This window comes from Engystomops pustulosus, chromosome 9 (assembly GCF_040894005.1).
Source record: "Engystomops pustulosus chromosome 9, aEngPut4.maternal, whole genome shotgun sequence".
Taxonomy (NCBI): Eukaryota; Metazoa; Chordata; class Amphibia; order Anura; family Leptodactylidae; genus Engystomops; species Engystomops pustulosus.
Window position 1 is genome coordinate 4549130 of NC_092419.1, and position 18998 is coordinate 4568127.

Here is an 18998-nt window from a genome sequence, read left to right on the forward strand (position 1 = left end):
TCCCAGCCCCTCCTGACCCTGTACCATGTATCATCCATAACATGTGATATTATTACACTGCAGACATCCCAGCCCCTCCTGACCCTGTACCATGTATCATCCATAACATGTGATATTAATACACTGCAGACATCCAAGCCCCTCCTGACCCTGTACCATGTATCATCCATAACATGTGATATTATTACACTGCAGACATCCCTCCCCTCCTGACCCTGTACCATGTATCATTCATAACATGTGATATTATTACACTGCAGACATCCCGGCCCCTCCTGACCCTGTACCATGTATCATCCATAACATGTGATATTATTACACTGCAGACATCCCGGCCCCTCCTGACCCTGTACCATGTATCATCCATAACATGTGATATTATTACTCTGCAGACATCCCGGCCCCTCCTGACCCTGTACCATGTATCATCCATAACATGTGATATTATTACACTGCAGACATCCCGGCCCCTCCTGACCCTGTACCATGTATCATCCATAACATGTGATATTATTACACTGCAGACATCCCGGCCCCTCCTGACCCTGTACCATGTATTATCCATAACATGTGATATTATTACACTGCAGACATCCCGGCCCCTCCTGACCCTGTACCATGTATCATCCATAACATGTGATATTATTACACTGCAGACATCCCGGCCCCTCCTGACCCTGTACCATGTATCATCCATAACATGTGATATTATTACACTGCAGACATCCCGGCCCCTCCTGACCCTGTACCATGTATCATCCATAACATGTGATATTATTACACTGCAGACATCCCGGCCCCTCCTGACCCTGTACCATGTATCATCCATAACATGTGATATTATTACACTGCAGTCATCCCAGCCCCTCCTGACCCTGTACCATGTACCATCCATAACATGTGATATTATTACACTGCAGACATCCTGGCCCCTCCTGACCCTGTACCATGTATCATTCATAACAAGTGATATTATTACAATGCAGACATCCCAGCCCCTCCTGACCCTGTACCATGTATCATCCATAACATGTGATATTATTACACTGCAGACATCCCAGCCCCTCCTGACCCTGTACCATGTATCATCCATAACATGTGATATTATTACACTGCAGACATCCTGGCCCTTCCTGACCCTGTACCATGTATCATCCATAACATGTGATATTATTACACTGCAGACATCCCGGCCCCTCCTGACCCTGTACCATGTATCATCCATAACATGTGATATTATTACACTGCAGACATCTCGGCTCCTCCTGACCCTGTACCATGTATCATCCATAACATGTGATATTATTACACTGCAGACATCCCAGCCCCTCCTGACCCTGTACCATGTATCATTCATAACATGTGATATTATTACACTGCAGACATCCCAGCCCCTCCTGACCCTGTACCATGTATCATCGATAACATGTGATATTATTACACTGCAGACATCCCGGCCCCTCCTGACCCTGTACCATGTATCATCCATAACATCTGATATTATTACACTGCAGACATCCCGGCCCCTCCTGACCCTGTACCATGTATCATCCATAACATATGATATTATTACACTGCAGACATCCCAGCCCCTCCTGACCCTGTACCATGTATCATCCATAACATGTCATTTTATTACACTGCAGACACCCCAGCCCCTCCTGACCCTGTACCATGTATCATCCATAACATGTGATATTATTACACTGCAGACATCCCGTCCCCTCCTGACCCTGTACCATGTATCATCCATAACATGTCATATTATTAAACCTAGAACATCTTGGCTCCTCCTGACCCTGTACCATGTACCCTTCCCATTATGTGATTTTGTAAAATATTTGGAAATATAAGTCTGCTATTTAGCCATGACCTGTCAATGCTGAGGCTGGAACCTTTGAAATCCTATTTCATATCACTTGGAGGACACCTCCACGTGTCATAAAAAAAAAGTTTAGGTTCATCTTCTTCTGATCTCTCTTTGATGTGACTGGTAAGTAACCAAACAGGTCCATGGCTTCCTTGCAGTTTTCTTCAATCTCCTTGACTTCCTTGAAGTCCAGGGTCTCTCTCCATTGCTGGATGACTTTTGTAGACTGTCTAGAGAAGGACATGAATACGTTTTCATCATTTGCGTGCACATGAGTGACATTGTGTACCCATTCCTCCAGGTCTTTTGTCATTTCGAGGCTTGAAAACCCATATATCTTTTTGACATTCACAATCGGATCTCTTGCCAGATCTTCATGTCTCCTCGCCAAGTAATTGTCAGCGGTGGCCGCTCTGTATATATTAGCCTGCGCTCTGCAGATCTTAGACATCAGTGAAGTTTTCGTGGAATTGTCATGTTCCTTTACAATCTGATCTTCTTGGTCGAGGATGAAGAATCTCCTTGATGACGCTATTGCCCTGGGATCTCTCACAAGGTGAATGATCCGGAGATCGAGAGCAGGATCTCGGAAAAGTGGCAGAAGAACTGAGAAGTCTAGAATCCGAACCGTCTTCATGACCCTGTGACTATAAGTGTCACAAGTCTTTGTCATATTCTCGAACGTGGAATTCTTACATTCTTCGTGACAATTTGAATGATTATAACCCTCTGGAAGTGTTGGAAGAGAGCAAGGTGAACACAAAGCGCGCAAGAATTTCATTTGATTCGCGTTTTCCCGACGTGTTATCCGAAAATTTCCGATTTGCGCCGATTTTCCCTGAATTGCCCCGGGATTTTGATGCACGTGATCGGATTGTGGCGCATCGGCGCCGGCATGCAAGCGACGGAAATCAGGGGGAGTGGCCGTAAAAAAACCTGACGGATTCGGAAGAACCGCATTTAAAAAAAAAAAAAGTGTCGCTGGACACGCACTTACCTTCACCCAGGATGGCTCGGTGTACTTCAGTGCATTCAGATGCTCTTCAGTGCAGCAGCGCCACCTGGTGGACATCAGAGGAACTGCCTTAGTGAATCCCGAATCCTCCGCAGAGAACGCGCCACTGGATGGCGAATGGACCGGGTAAGTAAATCTGCCCCAATAATGTTGTAGTGGGGTAACATCACAGGTGAACAAGGAGTGGATGAGGTCTCGGACTGGATAATGCAGAACCGCTGCCCCTTCATTTCTAAATCTCATCCAGACCGGATGTCCTGGTTCGAAGAGATAAAAGACATCGGGGTGATGATTGAAGATCTGCCCAAGGAAGGAAGAGCCAGAACGCCAGGTGGATATTATGAGCACGTGGATGGCGGCATTCTTACTTCTGTAGGGTCTTAATGTATTTGACACACGTTTCACGAGGTAGAATTGGTATGAGAAGAAAAATATGCACAAAAGAAGACAGAAAAATGCTCTTGAGCTTGTTGACATTGTCCCATGGAACCTGGCAACAGACAGAGCATAAAACAGAGGAGTCAAGAACATATAGTGAAAAAATGTGGAAGCAAAAAAGAGAAAGATCAAACAATATAAAGGCGATAGACATTGGTTTAGGCAAAAGTTATGGAGCTAAAAGACTGGAACCGACATAATACACAATGTTCCCCATCATTGGACGTCCCCAATATCCAGTTAGATTCATCGTGACAATTAAGTTCATCCATCACCTGAGTCCTGACTCAATTAAGCCAATAATGACATATCCAGCAGAATATCATCCCCCCACTTTCAGTGGACGACCAATCAAGGTCCCAAATATCACTCCTTTTACAAATTTTGTAAATCCTGGCAGCCAGAATTGACTTGTTATGAACCCAACTATTGGGAAGTAATGGATCCATTTTGTCAACACGATCCCTCACTGCCACCAATTTTTGGACAATATGGTCCCACTGCTTTGTCAGGCTCAGCTCCACCACCTTCTCCTCCATTACTTTCATCATATTTTGATCTCTGGTTATTTTATCCCTCCACTGCCTTGAAGAAGAAAACCTCAATCAGTATTACCTTCCCTAAATGGCTGGAAGTTACAGGTGGCTACAGGAGACTTGTCCTTCACCTTGGTCATTTCGTGAGGACTCTGCTGCATTCTTCACTGTCCTGTCTTGGAGGTGGAGTTACCAATTACAGAAGGTCATGACCCCTACAGGGTCACTTGAAAACACTCTTCAAATGTCTCCAAGGTAAGAGGCAGTAGAACCAGCTCAATGGGAATTTCCAGATTTTTTTTTGTAACAATAGCCATTGTGTGAGCGTCTATAATCCTTTTGACATCACTTTTGTTGATAAGAACATAAAACATTGAGAAACACTGTGACAAAGCATGAGAATATTCTAAAAACTGCACAGAGCCTCATATGACACCTATATGGAAGGATAAGTTGTCACCATATAGCGGTATAGGATGATTATGGTATTTCAATTGGTGCCATAGGGACATTTTCATTACAATAACAATGGTTTTCAAAATCTACAAGTATCTAGGGGAATTTTACATATTTAAATATTTAAGGGTGACCGTAGACTCTACTAGCTATTGGGGCACATTTACTTACCCGTCCGGAGGAGTTCACAGAAAGTGCATTGTCTGTGTATAATGCGCTGTGCAGGGAGTCACTAAGATCGTGCACCTGATATCCTGCATGTGTCACTTCCCCGCTCAGGTCCCCGGAGTTCACCTTCTTCTTCCTGGTGCATGTAAGTGGATTGTCCGTGTATAATGCGCTGTGCAGGGAGTCACTAAGATCATGCGCCTGATATCCTGCATGTGTCGCTTCCCCACTCAGGTCACAGGAGTTCACCTTCTTCTTCCTGGTGCATGTAAGTGCATTGTCCGTGTATAATGTGCTGTGCGGGGAGTCACTAAGATCGTGCATCCGATATCCTGCATGTGTCTCTTCCCCGCTCAGGTCCCCGGAGTTCACCTTCTTCTTCCTGGTGCATGTAAGTGCATTGTCCGTGTCTAATGCGCTGTGCAGGGAGTCACTAAGATCATGCGCCTGATATCCTGCATGTGTCGCTTCCCCGCTCAGGTCACAGGAGTTCACCTTCTTCTTCCCGGGGCATGTACGTGCATGACCTTCCGACACAATTTGAAAGTTAAATCCCGCGATCAGTCCGAATCAGTCGGATCGTCAGACGGCACGGCCCCCGATTTCTGTCGCATGAAAGCAGTGCAGCTGCGCCACAATCCAATCGTGTGCAAGACAATCCCTTGTTGAATACCTGTTGCAGTCGTGCAAAACCCGAAAACGTCGGAGAGTCAGACGAAAGAGCGTCCCCGGACCCTTAGTAAATAAGCCCCATTGTGTTTGGACAATCACTCACAACACATCACACCTATACCCTAAGGGGGTTGTGTCTGTAGTTTTGTATCTATTATACAGTACGTGTCACTCTGGTAACAGTCACACCCTGGAATTGGGCAGGTAACTGTCACATCTGCCATTAAATACTCTGTGCTGCAGTATTAATCCGGACACGTTACTATATATACACGGCGGTGGGGTAGCCGTCCACCTCTGTCAGCCATATTAGCTCTCATGGACTGCTGGTTCTGTCACCCGGTCACCTGACGTCTTCCCTCTGCTTTAGACTCGTTGGTGGTTTCCACCCCTGGGACCACATTAATCTCCAACACTTTGGTCCACAGAACCTACATGTTACATGTGAGGGTGGTCACGTACGTTTGTGTGTCTCTGACTGTATCTGTTATGTGGGTACTGTCACTATCCTGCTGCCTAGCCCTTGTCTCTGACCATATCTGTTATGTGGGTCCTGTCACTATCCTGCTGCCTAGCCCTTGTCTCTGACCGTATCTGTTATGGGGGTCCTGTCACTATCCTGCTGCCTAGTCCTTGTCTCTGAATGTATCTGTTATGGGGTCCTGTCAGTATCCTGCTGCCCAGCCCTTGTTTCTGACCGTATCTGTTATTGGGGTCCTGTCAGTAACCTGCTGCCTAGCCCTTGTCTCTGACCGTTTCTGTTATGGGGGTCCTGTCAGTAACCTGCTGCCCAGGCTTGTCTCTGACCGTATCTGTTATGGGTTCCTGTCAGTATCCTGCTGCCCAGCCCTTGTCGCTGACTGTCTCTGTTATGGGGTCCTGTCAGTATCCTTCTGCCTAGCCCTTGTCTCTGACCGTATCTTTTACGGAGGTCCTGTTAGTATCCTGGTTCCTGGCCCTTGTCTCTGACTGTATCTGTTATGGGGTCCTGTCAGTGTCCTGCTGCCTAGCCCTTGTCTCTGACCGTATCTGTTATGGGGGTCCTGTCAGTATCCTGGTTCTTGGCCCTTGTCTCTGACTGTATCTGTTATGGGGTCCTGTCAGTGTCCTGCTGCCTAGCCCTTGTCTCTGACCGTATCTTTTATGGAGGTCCTGTTAGTATCCTGGTTCCTGGCCCTTGTCTCTGACTGTATCTGTTATGGGGTCCTGTCAGTAACCTGCTGCCTAGCCCTTGTCTCTGACTGTATCTGTTATGGGGTCCTGTCAGTAACCTGCTGCCTAGTCCTTGTCTCTGACTGTATCTGTTATGTGGGTCCTGTCAGTATTCTGCTGCCTAGTCCTTGTCTCTGACTGTATCTGTTATGGGGACCTGAGTGAAGTTGGCCCCCCCACCTTGTTCAAATCAAGCAAAATTGCTGTCAAACGTTTGTGCTGGTTTGTGCAGGAGAAATTTTCATTTGTGCCGTTAGCGTTTTTAAGATTTTAATGAAAGTTTCCAGAGGTCATCAGAGGTCAACCAGCCCCCCCACATTGCCCAAATGAAACAAAACTGGGACCGAACAATTCTGCTACGTTTGTGCTGCTCAAATTTTTGTTTGTGCTGCTTTTGTTTTGAATATATGAACAAAAAATAAAAGTTCAAGCAGCCCCCCCACATTAACCGAATCAAACAAAACTGGTGTCAAACATTAGTGCTAAGTTTGTGCTGGTTTGTGCAGCAAAAATTTTCGTTTGTGCCGCTATCATTTTTAATATATTCATACTTTTTTGCAGAGGTCATTAGAGTTCATTTCTTCCAAAGTACAATGTGTTTGCTAGCTCCCCCTGGTGATTAAACCAGGGAAGTGTCACTAGGTTTGTTTTTTACCAGTTCATCCTAAACACCTCAAACACCTGAACATACCTTAAAAATGATAGCGGCACAAACAAAAATTTTGAAACGTAGCAGAATTGTACGGCACCAGTTTTGTTTGATTTGGGCAATGTGGGGGGGGGGGGGCTGGTTGACCTCTGCTGACCTCTGGAAACATTTGTTAAAATCTCAAAAACTTTAGCGGCACAAACAAAAATTTCTGCAGCACAAACCAGCACAAAAGTAGCACAAACGTTTGACACCAATTTTGTTTGATTTGAACAAGGTGGGGGGGGCCAACTTCACTCAGGTGGTCCTGTCAGTATCCTGCTGCCTAGTCCTTGCCTCTGACTGTATCTGTTATGGGGTCCTGTCAGTATCCTGCTGCCTAGTCCTTGTCTCTGACTGTATCTGTTATGGGGTCCTGTCAGTATCCTGCTGCCTAGTCCTTGTCTCTGACTGTATCTGTTATGGGGTCCTGTCAGTATCCTTCTGCCTAGCCCTTGTCTCTGACCGTATCTTTTATGGAGGTCCTGTTAGTATCCTGGTTCCTAGCCCTTGTCTCTGACTGTATCAGTTATGGGGGTCCTGTGAATATTCTGGTTCCTAGCCCTTGTCTCTGGTTGTCTCTGTTATGGGGGTCCTGTCAGTATCCTGCCGCCTAGCCCTTGTCTCTGACTGTCTCTGTTATGGGTTCCTGTCAGTATCCTGCCGCCTAGCCCTTGTCTCTGACTGTCTCTGTTATGGGTTCCTGTCAGTATCCTGCTGCCTAGTCCTTGTCTCTGACTGTATCTGTTATGGGGTCCTGTCAGTATCCTGCTGCCTAGCCCTTGTCTCTGACCGTATCTTTTATGGAGGTCCTGTTAGTATCCTGGTTCCTAGCCCTTGTCTCTGACCGTATCAGTTATGGGGGTCCTGTGAATATTCTGGTTCCTAGCCCTTGTCTCTGGTTGTCTCTGTTATGGGGGTCCTGTCAGTATCCTGCCGCCTAGCCCTTGTCTCTGACTGTATCTGTTATGGGGTCCTGTCAGTATCCTGCCGCCTAGCCCTTGTCTCTGACTGTATCTGTTATGGGGGTCCTGTCAGTATCCTGCTGCTCACCTTTATCACTGAACATTTTTTTGGAAAATGAGTAACCCCTTAGGACCTTGACAACAGGTATGAGATGGAAGTTAAGGGATTCTGCCACATACCTTATGCTGTGTAGATACATCTATGGTAATTGTTATTTCTGCCCCCACCCTCCATAGCGCTGACTACATAGATGAGTGACATCTTCACTCCCCAAGACATTGTGTCCTCTGAAGAATCTTCTCAGTTTACGTCACTACGTTCCTTCTGAATATCTCTGCTCGTTACGATTAATCCTTGGGGGTACTGTCACAAGCAACAGAGAAGTTCTCATAATGAATTTGGAAACCCTGGAGTTTCCTTACGAGCAGGTTCTCGTGCTGGTGACATTTCGAGAGTGTTTTTAGATAATGTGTTTATGGTCGAGTCGCTGTACCATTGACTTTTTCATGTATGATAAAGAACCATAAACCGTGACATGATGACAGGAGTGACAGGACCTCCCCGGGCTAAGTGAAAGGAACAGAATTCCTCAGAGTTTATTGCATTACAGCAGCTAAAGGGCAGGAGATGACAAAGATAAGGACCGGTCTTCAGAACAAAGCCGTCTACAAGGGACTTCCAACCGCGCTCCAAGACAGGTAAGACCGCTCCTCCTTCAGGCTCGGGCAAGGACGGAGAGAGATAAAATATCAAGGCAGAACTCAACAAAAAGTGACCAGGGAGGGAGGAGAAGGTGGTGGGGATGAGTGTGAGGACCACGCGTTCTACAAACATAGCCTCGTCTAGAGCTCTTCTTCAGTCCCGTAACGAAACTTCAACAGGGAGCAAATCCAGAAGGTAATTCTCAATACAGGCAGTCCCCGGTTTACGTACAAGATAGGGTCCGGAGGTTTGTTCTTAAAATGAATTTGTATGTAAAAAATTTTTCCCCAGTGACAATTGGAGTTTAAACATTTTTTGCTGTAATGGGACCAAGGATTATCCATAAAGCTTCACTACAGACACCTTACAGCTGATCATTGCAGCCTGGGACTATAGTAACATCCAGAGAGGTCACCAGAGGTCACAGGGGTCCGTCTGTAACTAGGGGTTGTCTGTAAGTCGGGTGTCCTTAAGTAGGGGACCGCCTGTAAAGCTTCATTACAGACACCTTACAGCTGATCACTGCAGTCTGGGACTATAGTAACATCCAGAGAGGTCACCAGAGATCAGAGGGGTCTGTCTGTAACTATGGGTTGTCTGTAAGTCGGGTGTCCTTAAGTAGGGGACCACCTGCATACAGATACAAGAAATATGGAAGAACATTGGGCTGAAGGAACCAGGGCCACTGGATATGAATCGACCGAGGACGTTTTGGTTCCTTTTAGGCTTGAGATGCATTTGGTTCTTTTATGGTTTATGAATTCAATTTTTTAGGAGTTTTTAAAAGAAAAATTGGGCAAAAAAACTGAAAAAATATCTACTTTTTAAAAATAATTCTATCACGTAGTTTATTGAAGAATCTTCGGATTCTCCGGCTCTCAGTAATGTCCTTGTGTGTTATGTGATGGGGGAGGGGGAGGGGAGACGTGTAAAAAAACCGAAAACTTAAATAATGTGTTGTGCCGCCTCCTCTCCGCATTGTTTTTAGATTAATATTTCAGATATTATTTTCTTATTTCTTTTAGTGTTTTTTTTTTTGGTTTGTTTCTGTATTTTTGCGGAATCTGCCGGACACAGGAATTTTTTTTACTAATTTAGAATTAATGTAACTGTTTTTTTTTTAGTTTTCCGGCGATGTTAATAATTTGGTGTTTTTTTTAATAGACGCCTTGTATTTTTCGAATTCTCCAACACAACATTTGTTGAGTAACTTTTATTAACCCTTTCTATGAGTAATCCTGTCCTAATAACTTTATGCACAACAATGATGCCGTCTAATGTGTGTGGGGAGGGCTCACAGGATGAGTCCTCTCTATAAGTGGCTGGTGTATTATACCACAATTGGTGTCAATTATTTCACCTAAACAGTGGCAGTACTGGGAAACATTTACATACCCGTCATGCGATCCCCGATCCGGAATGTCCGACGATAATGCACACTGATTTATTGCATGTGTCGCTTCCCCAATAAGGTCCGAGTTCTTCACCTTCTTCTTCCCGGTGCATGCAAGTGCATTGTCTTGCAACACAATTTTAAAGTTAAATCCTGCGCTCAGTCCGAATCCGTCAGACGATCTGTCCCCGATTTCTGTCGCATGAAAGCCAATGCCAAGATTGCGCCAAAATCCGATTGCTTGCGACACAAATCCCTTTTTAAATACCTGTCCCAGCTGCCCGAAACCCGAAAAACATCAGAATATCCATCGAAAGTGCGGTTCCAAACACCCTATAGAGGACCTAAAATAATACTATAAAAACATCATAGATATAATAGTAATAAAAAATATATAAAAACTTTTCAAAGTCAAATTTAAAATCACTCCCTTTCCTTAGAACACATAAATAAAACACATGAAATGATAAACATAATGGGGGTCATTTACTAAGGGCCCGATTCACGTTTTCCCGACGTGTTACCCGAATATTTCCGATTTGCGGCGATTTTCCCTGTGTTGCCCCGGGATTTTTGGCGCACGCGATCGGATTGTGGCGCGTCGGCGCCGGCATGCACGCGACGGAAATGGGGGGGGGGGCGTGGTTTTCCTCCAACCTCCAGGTCCAAGTCCGATTCTTCCCGCAGATTACGAGCCTCATCTATAGGGAATAGTAATAAAGATAAGACTTGTATAATAGGGAAGTAAAATAGGGAAACACAAAAACCGAAGCGGAGCCGTTCACCACGCGTCGTACATCACATATCACTTACAGTCTACATGCTGCTACCATCGCAGTCATACTGAATATGTAGAATTTACAATTTTTGGAAAAGAAGATTTAAAAAAAAAATTTTTTTTAAAGAAATTCTTTTTTTCATGTTCCTACTTTCGAAGGGCCAGAACTTTATTTTTTGGTCAATCATCCCATCATATCACGGACCATTTACCTGGGGCTTATTATCTACCATGCCGTACGTGTTGTTCTGTTGGTGACGGGGCTTGTTTTTTGTGGCGCCTGATGACTTTTTCATCTACACCATTTCTTGATACACACAATTTTGTGATTTGTATCCAGTTCTTCTTCTTTTTTTTAACTCCTTAGTGACTGCTTATTTATATAACTTTATTTGTTGTGTTCTACCTTAAAAATTCTGCGGTATTTTTTTTCGCGAAACCTATGGCTGGTTAAAAAATAACAATGGGTAAAGGATTTTCTTTTTTCAATTTTTAGTTTTTTAGTTAAAGCTCCCAAAAGTGAAAAAAACTATTTTTTTGGTAATATTTAGTGTGTATATATATATATTTTTTTTTTTCACATTAAATTTGTTCAAGTTAACTAAAAATGGGCGTTATAAATAAGTTTCATTTTGATGCATTTTTTGTAGAGTCTCAGATAATTAGGACAACTACAACGAGGTTTTTTAATAGCCACCGGGGTCGTTTTAAAATTTTTTTTGAGAAATATGTATTTATAGATTTATACAGTATATAGAGGCAGTCCCCGGGTTACGTACATGAGAGGTTCTTTAGGTTTGTAATTACGATGAATTTGTATGTAAGTCGGAGCAGGTATATTTTAGAATAGTAAAAAATTTTTTTTGCCCCAGTGACAATTGGATTTTCAAAAGTTTGTGCCGTCATGGGAAAAAGGATTAATAATAAAACTTTGTTACAAACTCCTTACAGCGGATCATCACAGCCTGGGAGTAAAGTAACATCCAGAGAGGTCACCAGAGGTCACAGTGGACAAAGGGGTCGTCTGTAAGTCAGGTGGTATTAAGAAACCTCTCCACCCCCTTGAGTAGACTCCCTTCCTGAAAGACCAGTTTTTTTGCAGTGCCCAATTATTTTCCCATTATACTATACGGAAGTTGCCGCCCTACGAACGGACCAACAATTTTTCTGCGCAAATTTGGGCAAAATTTAACAAAAAAAATTATTTTACACAAAATGTGATGATCATAATTAGAGAGCAGCAGTGACTGCAGGGAAAGAGTCTAAGTATATTTTCTGAAGGTCCCACCAGTCACCAATCAGTAGGAGTCCAAGAGCCTTTGCTTTGAATGACCTCAGGCCGCAGGACGTCACTAGTCTCTCGGCTCTTCTTCCAGTCTCTTCCACATTTCGGTGATGGTTGTGGGTTTCTTGGCCAGAACTTTGTCAATACAGAATTTCCACAGGTTTTCTATTGGGATTAGATCAGGATTTACCCATTTTCTATTGTGACAGGGGGCAATGTCCTAACAACTGATGGCTAATGAACACAAGGAAGCAAAAACATATTGTTGTAGAAGGTTCTGGTAGACATTTGCATTCACTTGCCATGTAGATGTACAAGGTCCAACTCCTGTTGCAGAACACATGACACTTCCTCCACCACCTCTCACTGACTTCTTTACACACTTTACCTTCAGTCTTTCCCCAGTTTGTTGATGTACATATATCCAGTCTGACCCATCACTAAACTGCTAACCTCCTCTGTGCACACAACCTGCTCCTCCGTAAGGCGAGTCCAGTCTTTTCTTTCCTTCTGGTAACGAGAGGTTTGGTCAGTGCAGAGGCGGCTTTCAGTCCAAATGCTCTTAAACGTTGAGACAGGACCCGTTACCCTGTTAAGTGCTGAACTGGCAGTAATTTCAGGCTGAGTGTGTTGTGTTTGTTAGTAATAGGATTTGCGGTGAAGTGGTTTGAACAAGTGATCAGAGTAATTGCTTGTCCAAGTCAAAGTCCAAGAAAGTGAAAAAGGTACCGTATATACTCGAGTATAAGCCGAGACCCCTAATTTCAACACAAAAAACTGGGAAAACATATTGACTCAAGTATAAGCCGAGGGTGGGAAATGCATTGGTCACAGCCTCCCAGTATATAGCCAGAAAGACCCCTGTAGTGTACAGCCAAAAAGACCCCTGTAGTGTATAGCCTGCCAGCCCCCTGTAGTATACAGCCCGCCCAGCCCCTGTAGTATATAGCCTGCCAGCACCTGTAGTATACAGCCCGCCCAGCCCCTGTAGTATACAGCCTGCCAGCCCCCTCTAGTATATAGCCTGCCCAGCACCTGTAGTATACAGCATGCCAGCCCCCTCTAGTATATAGCCTGCCCAGCACCTGTAGTATACAGCATGCCAGCCCCCTCTAGTATATAGCCTGCCCAGCACCTGTAGTATACAGCCTGCCAGCCCCCTCTAGTATATAGCCTGCCCAGCCCCTGTAGTATATAGCCTGTCAGCCCCCTGTAGTATATAGCCTGCCAGCCCCCTGTAGTATATAGCCTGCCAGCCCCTGTAGTATATAGCCTGCCAGCCCCCTGTAGTAAATAGCCTGCCAGCCCCCTGTAGTAAATAGCCTGCCAGCCCCCTGTAGTATACAACCTGCCCAGCCCCCTGTAGTATACAACCTGCCCAGCCCCTGTAGTATACAGCCTGCCCAGCCCCTGTAGTATATAGCCTGCCAGCCCCTGTAGTATACAGCCCACCCAGCCCCTGTAGTATATAGCCTGCCAGCCCCCTGTAGTATATAGCCTGCCAGCCCCCTGTAGTATACAGCCTGCCCAGCACCTGTAGTATACAACCTGCCCAGCCCCTGTAGTATATAGCCTGCCAGCCCCCTGTAGTATACAGCCTGCCAGCCCCCTGTAGTATACAGCCTGCCCAGCCCTTGTAGTATACAGCCTGCCAGCCCCTGTAGTATACAACCTGCCCAGCCCCTGTAGTATACAGCCTGCCCAGCCCCTGTAGTATATAGCCTGCCAGCCCCCTGTAGTATACAGCCTGCCCAGCCCCTGTAGTATATAGCCTGCCAGCCCCCTGTAGTATATAGCCAGCCAACCCCCTGCAGTATATAGACTGCCAGCCCCTGTAGTATATAGCCTGCCAGCCCCCTGTAGTATATAGCCTGCCAGCCCCCTGTAGTATATAGCCTGCCAGCCCCTGTAGTATATAGCCTGCCAGCCCCCTGTAGTAAATAGCCTGCCAGCCCCCTGTAGTATACAACCTGCCCAGCCCCCTGTAGTATACAACCTGCCCAGCCCCTGTAGTATACAGCCTGCCAGCCCCTGTAGTATACAGCCTGCCCAGCCCCTGTAGTATATAGCCTGCCAGCCCCTGTAGTATACAGCCCACCCAGCCCCTGTAGTATATAGCCTGCCAGCCCCCTGTAGTATACAGCCTGCCCAGCACCTGTAGTATACAACCTGCCCAGCCCCTGTAGTATATAGCCTGCCAGCCCCCTGTAGTATACAGCCTGCCAGCCCCCTGTAGTATACAGCCTGCCCAGCCCTTGTAGTATACAGCCTTCCAGCCCCTGTAGTATACAACCTGCCCAGCCCCTGTAGTATACAGCCTGCCCAGCCCCTGTAGTATACAGCCTGCCCAGCCCCTGTAGTATACAGCCTGCCCAGCCCCTGTAGTATACAGCCTGCCAGCCCCCTGTAGTATACAGCCTGCCCAGCCCCTGTAGTATATAGCCTGCCAGCCCCCTGTAGTATACAGCCTGCCCAGCCCCTGTAGTATATAGCCTGCCCAGTCTGTCTCCAATGCTCCGGTGCTGCCTCGGGTCCTTTGGTCCTCTTCGGATTCTTCCGAAGAGGAGCGTAAAAACCCAAAAAGGATCCGAAGGACCCGCGGCGGCACCGGAGCATCGAATCAAGCATAGGACCTATGGGTGACGTCGGAAAGGTGAGTTTTGACTATTTGTTTTTCTTGACTCGAGTATAAGCCGGGTTAAGGTTTTTGAGAACTTTGTGCTGAAAAACTAGGCTTATACTCGAGTATATATTGTAATAAAGTCCCTTTTGCAATTATTTCTTAAATCTTGTTTTGTTATACAAATGCTCTGGAATACGAGTAATTCAAGGTATTCATGTGTGTTTGCATTTTACTGTATATGCCCTCCGTGAGGTCAGAAAGGACCCCGGGGTCCTTTTTTTTTTATTATTATTTTCCACTGTAAATTGGGCATCTATAAGAGCCTCAGTTATAGGGGAAAATAACCCCCTATGGGGCAAGTGTTTTGGACACAGCTGTGCTGCATCTGATGATTGTCCAAATGTTAGGTCTATAGAGGCAGGAGCTGGAATAGATTTGGTAGGGGCCCCTGGGCGCACAATCTGGTGGAGGCCCCCCTTAATGTAACCCAGACAGGGCACACATATAACATAATGTAACATAATTGTGTGATTTCCATGACTTGTATTACGGTTCCTGCACCTTCGTGCGGCTCACGTCTTCATTCCTACGTCAGTGGTCTCTGCCGCTGTCCTGAAGAGTCTTCTGTCTCTTATGTAAACTTTGGTCAAAAATATCCTAGTGATTCATAATCAAAAACAATGCCGTGCTCGCCTCCGCCTTCTGCTGTCACACCCTCAACATAGAGATGTACCTGTAAATAACTGAGGTGACATTTCCGTTCATTTGTGAAGTCCACACCTCACTATGCGCCGGTGAAGCGGAATCAGATCCTCCATATGACACCTGGCCATGGACAAAATGTCAAATTAGGGTGTATTCATACGGGTCATTCTGATGCAATTTTTGAGCCAATGACTCATCTTTATCCACAATTTTAATAGTCGATATTAGGGCACATTCACATGGCCGTCTGCGGGGACGTATATGCGGCCGCAAATTCGCGGCCGCATGTACGTCCCCATAGACAGCAATAGCGGCGCGCCGCAGATACGGTGCCAAGCGCGTGGCACCGATCCGGCCCGCACACCGCAAAAAGATAGAGCATGCTCTATCTTTTCCCGTGTGTGCGGCCGTGCGCCGCTATTCTCTATGGAAGGAGGAGGGGTCACCTCCTCCTGCTCTCCAGCACATGGCGGTATGCCCGCACGGGCATACCGCGTGTGAATTGACCCTTAGTATCATAGTTTATATGGTTGAAAAAAGACTCACGTCCATCAAGTTCAACCAAGGAAGGGATTTAGGGGCACATATAGAACATAACCATCAAAAAAGCATCTAGATCCTTCATGAAGCTCTCTGCTGTCCCTGCTGTGACCAGCGCCTGAGCTCTCTGCTGTCCCTGCTGTGACCAGCGCCTGAGCTCTCTGCTGTCCCTGCTGTGACCAGCGCCTGAGCTCTCTGCTGCCCCTGCTGTGACCAGCGCCTGAGCTCTCTGCTGTCCCTGCTGTGACCAGCGCCTGAGCTCTCTGCTGTCCCTGCTGTGACCAGCGCCTGAGCTCTCTGCTGTCCCTGCTGTGACCAGCGCCTGAGCTCTCTGCTGTTCCTGCTGTGACCAGCGCCTGAGCTCTCTGCTGTCCCTGCTGTGACCAGCGCCTGAGCTCTCTGCTGTCCCTGCTGTGACCAGCGCCTGAGCTCTCTGCTGTCCCTGCTGTGACCAGCGCCTGAGCTCTCTGCTGTCCCTGCTGTGACCAGCGCCTGAGCTCTCTGCTGTCCCTGCTGTGACCAGCGCCTGAGCTCGGCTATTCCACAGATTGACAGTTCTCATTGTAAAAAAAGCCCTGTCGCCTCTGGTGATTAAACCTTGACTTCTCCAGACGGAGACAGTGCCCCCTCGTCTTTTGATATAATGATTTGGACTAAAAACGGATCTGTAGTGACCAAACCTCACGTTAGCAGAAATATTCCCTATTTATTTTGAATCTAGAACCCTCCACCATGTTTGGAAACAGTTATAACATATCCTTGGTTTTTGAACCTACTAAATCCCCACCCCAAAATGGTATAAGTAGTAATTGGTACTTGGGTAATTTGTATGCACTGACTTATTCCACCAAATGACTGATATTACATGAAAGATACACAAAAGTAAAGTCTTCTAACGGAGCTTTAAAAAAAAAAAAAAAAATGCTGCAGAACAGGAAACACATGTCCTTAGAACCAAACTTAGTGGGACTATTTCCTTTCGACAATCCCTACTTGTTACAGTAAGCCGATCACTAATCAAGTCTAATCCCTGGGAAACCTCTCAGTAAGTTCAAGAACTTTCCAGCGCCTCTGATAAGGGAAGCATAACACTGAGCTCTCCGTGTGATACAGGGCAGGACAAGTCCTACAGAGCACGGACATTCTTTGTATCTTCTCACCAAAAGAGTCCTGAACTAAGACACCACGGACTGTATTAGAATTAAAATTCCCGAATACGGTGTACGAAAATAACTTTTCTAAACCGTTCAACCCCTTTAAGTCGTTAAAGACATGTTACTTGCTATACATATGGAATACAAGACCTTGGAGAGAGCTAAGGTCATGACTTAGAGGAGCAGGTCATAAATTATACAGGATACAGAGCTTGATGGAAGTAGTGATCGTTGTGCCCTGTGTCACCAAGAAGGAACAGGAAAGACCACTTTGAGATGAGTGTGGTGGTGGGGGGGGGGTTGTTTCAGATTTGACTTTCGGTCTAGGATGTGCCTAAAGTTCTTCTCATTTTTTCTCCAGATCTACCACGACATGGCTCCTCGTCTTGCACTCCTTCGCTATGCATCCATCGCGCTTCTCACCTTCCTCTCCGTATGGATTCTTCACACTACGGTGGACTTGGAAAGCGGTGGAGTAAAACGCACTCATGTCCTTATTGTGTCATCTTGGAGGTCTGGCTCCTCTTTCTTGGGACAGATATTGAACCATCACCCGGATGTATTTTACGTGTACGAGCCAGCAAGAATGGTTTGGCTGAAATTTCCGAAAGAGAAAGCGGGTCTATTGCATTATCCAATCAGAGACCTCCTCCGCTCTCTATTCGCCTGTGACATATCACCTCTCTACGAATACCTCCCAAGTAGTAAATACATTTCTAATCTTCCTTTTTGGTCTGAGAGTTGGGCCTTATGTTCTCCCCCTGCTTGCAATGCTTTAGATCTGCCAACAGACTACGACCAGCCTATTTGTTATAGGACTTGTGGTCATGCTCCCTTGACGAGTATGGCAGAGTCATGTGAGGCCCATAGTCACGTGGTGCTGAAGACCGTTCGTGTACTGGACCTTAGGTATCTTCTACCACTTTTTCAAGATCCCAGCCTTGACCTTAGAGTTATTCATCTAGTGAGGGATCCACGAGCAGTTGTGTTGTCACGGATGAAGTTCCAGGGCTATCTAAATGACGAGGACCTTATTGTGTTTAGAGAAGAACAAGAAAAGAAGAAGAAGAAGGAGACGCAACCCAACGTCACCCAAGTTATGGGCAAAATCTGTAAAGCCCAAATGTCAATCAATGAGTTTGCCAGACAAGCGGATAAAGCCCTTCAAAGAAAGTATCTGATGATACGGCACGAGGACTTATCTAAAGAACCGTTGGCGGTGGGCAAGAAGATCTACGAATTTGCCGGTCTGAGCTTTGACGAAGATGTTCAGAAGTGGTTGCACAACGTCACCCATGAAAAAGAACCAGCTAAAAAGGGGTTCATGACCTTCGTTGGGGACTCCATGCAAATAGTTCAGAAGTGGAGGAAGGAGCTTGCCTATAACGTGGTCGTAGAGATCCAGGACGCTTGTGCGGAGGCCATGGAACTCTTTGGATACAGAAAAGTTAGGAATCCGAAGGAGCAGAAGAATCTGGCGCTAAACCTGGTGACCGACGTCGAGAAGGACAGTTAGCGTCTAATGTACATTAAGAACAATTTCTAAACAACTTCCACATTTCTTGAGGACCTCGCGCTGTGAACGGTCCCCCCCTTCCACATTTCTTGAGGACCTCGCGCTGTGAACGGTCCCACCCCTTCCACATTTCTTGAGGACCTCGCGCTGTGAACGGTCCCCCCCCTTCCACATTTCTTGAGGACCTCGCGCTGTGAACGGTCCCCCCCCTTCCACATTTCTTGAGGACCTCGCGCTGTGAACGGTCCCCCCCCTTCCACATTTCTTGAGGACCTCGCGCT

The 18998-nt window shown here is 46.1% G+C and overlaps 2 protein-coding genes across 2 annotated transcripts; one reads left to right on the forward strand and one right to left on the reverse strand.

Moving 5' to 3' along the window:
• Positions 1-1910: 1910 nt before the first annotated feature.
• Positions 1911-3362, reverse strand: LOC140077485 (carbohydrate sulfotransferase 4-like). Its single transcript, XM_072124723.1, has 2 exons — positions 3022-3362; positions 1911-2673 (listed from the first exon to the last, which is right to left on the reverse strand). Exons 1-2 carry the CDS (start codon positions 3360-3362, stop codon positions 1911-1913), a joined length of 1104 nt encoding a protein of 367 aa, XP_071980824.1.
• A 5495-nt stretch (positions 3363-8857) lies between these two features.
• Positions 8858-18749, forward strand: LOC140077045 (carbohydrate sulfotransferase 4-like). The gene is made up of 2 exons (XM_072123894.1): positions 8858-8918; positions 17563-18749. Exon 2 carries the CDS (start codon positions 17575-17577, stop codon positions 18715-18717), a length of 1143 nt encoding a protein of 380 aa, XP_071979995.1. The 5' UTR covers positions 8858-8918; positions 17563-17574; the 3' UTR covers positions 18718-18749.
• Positions 18750-18998: the final 249 nt, after the last annotated feature.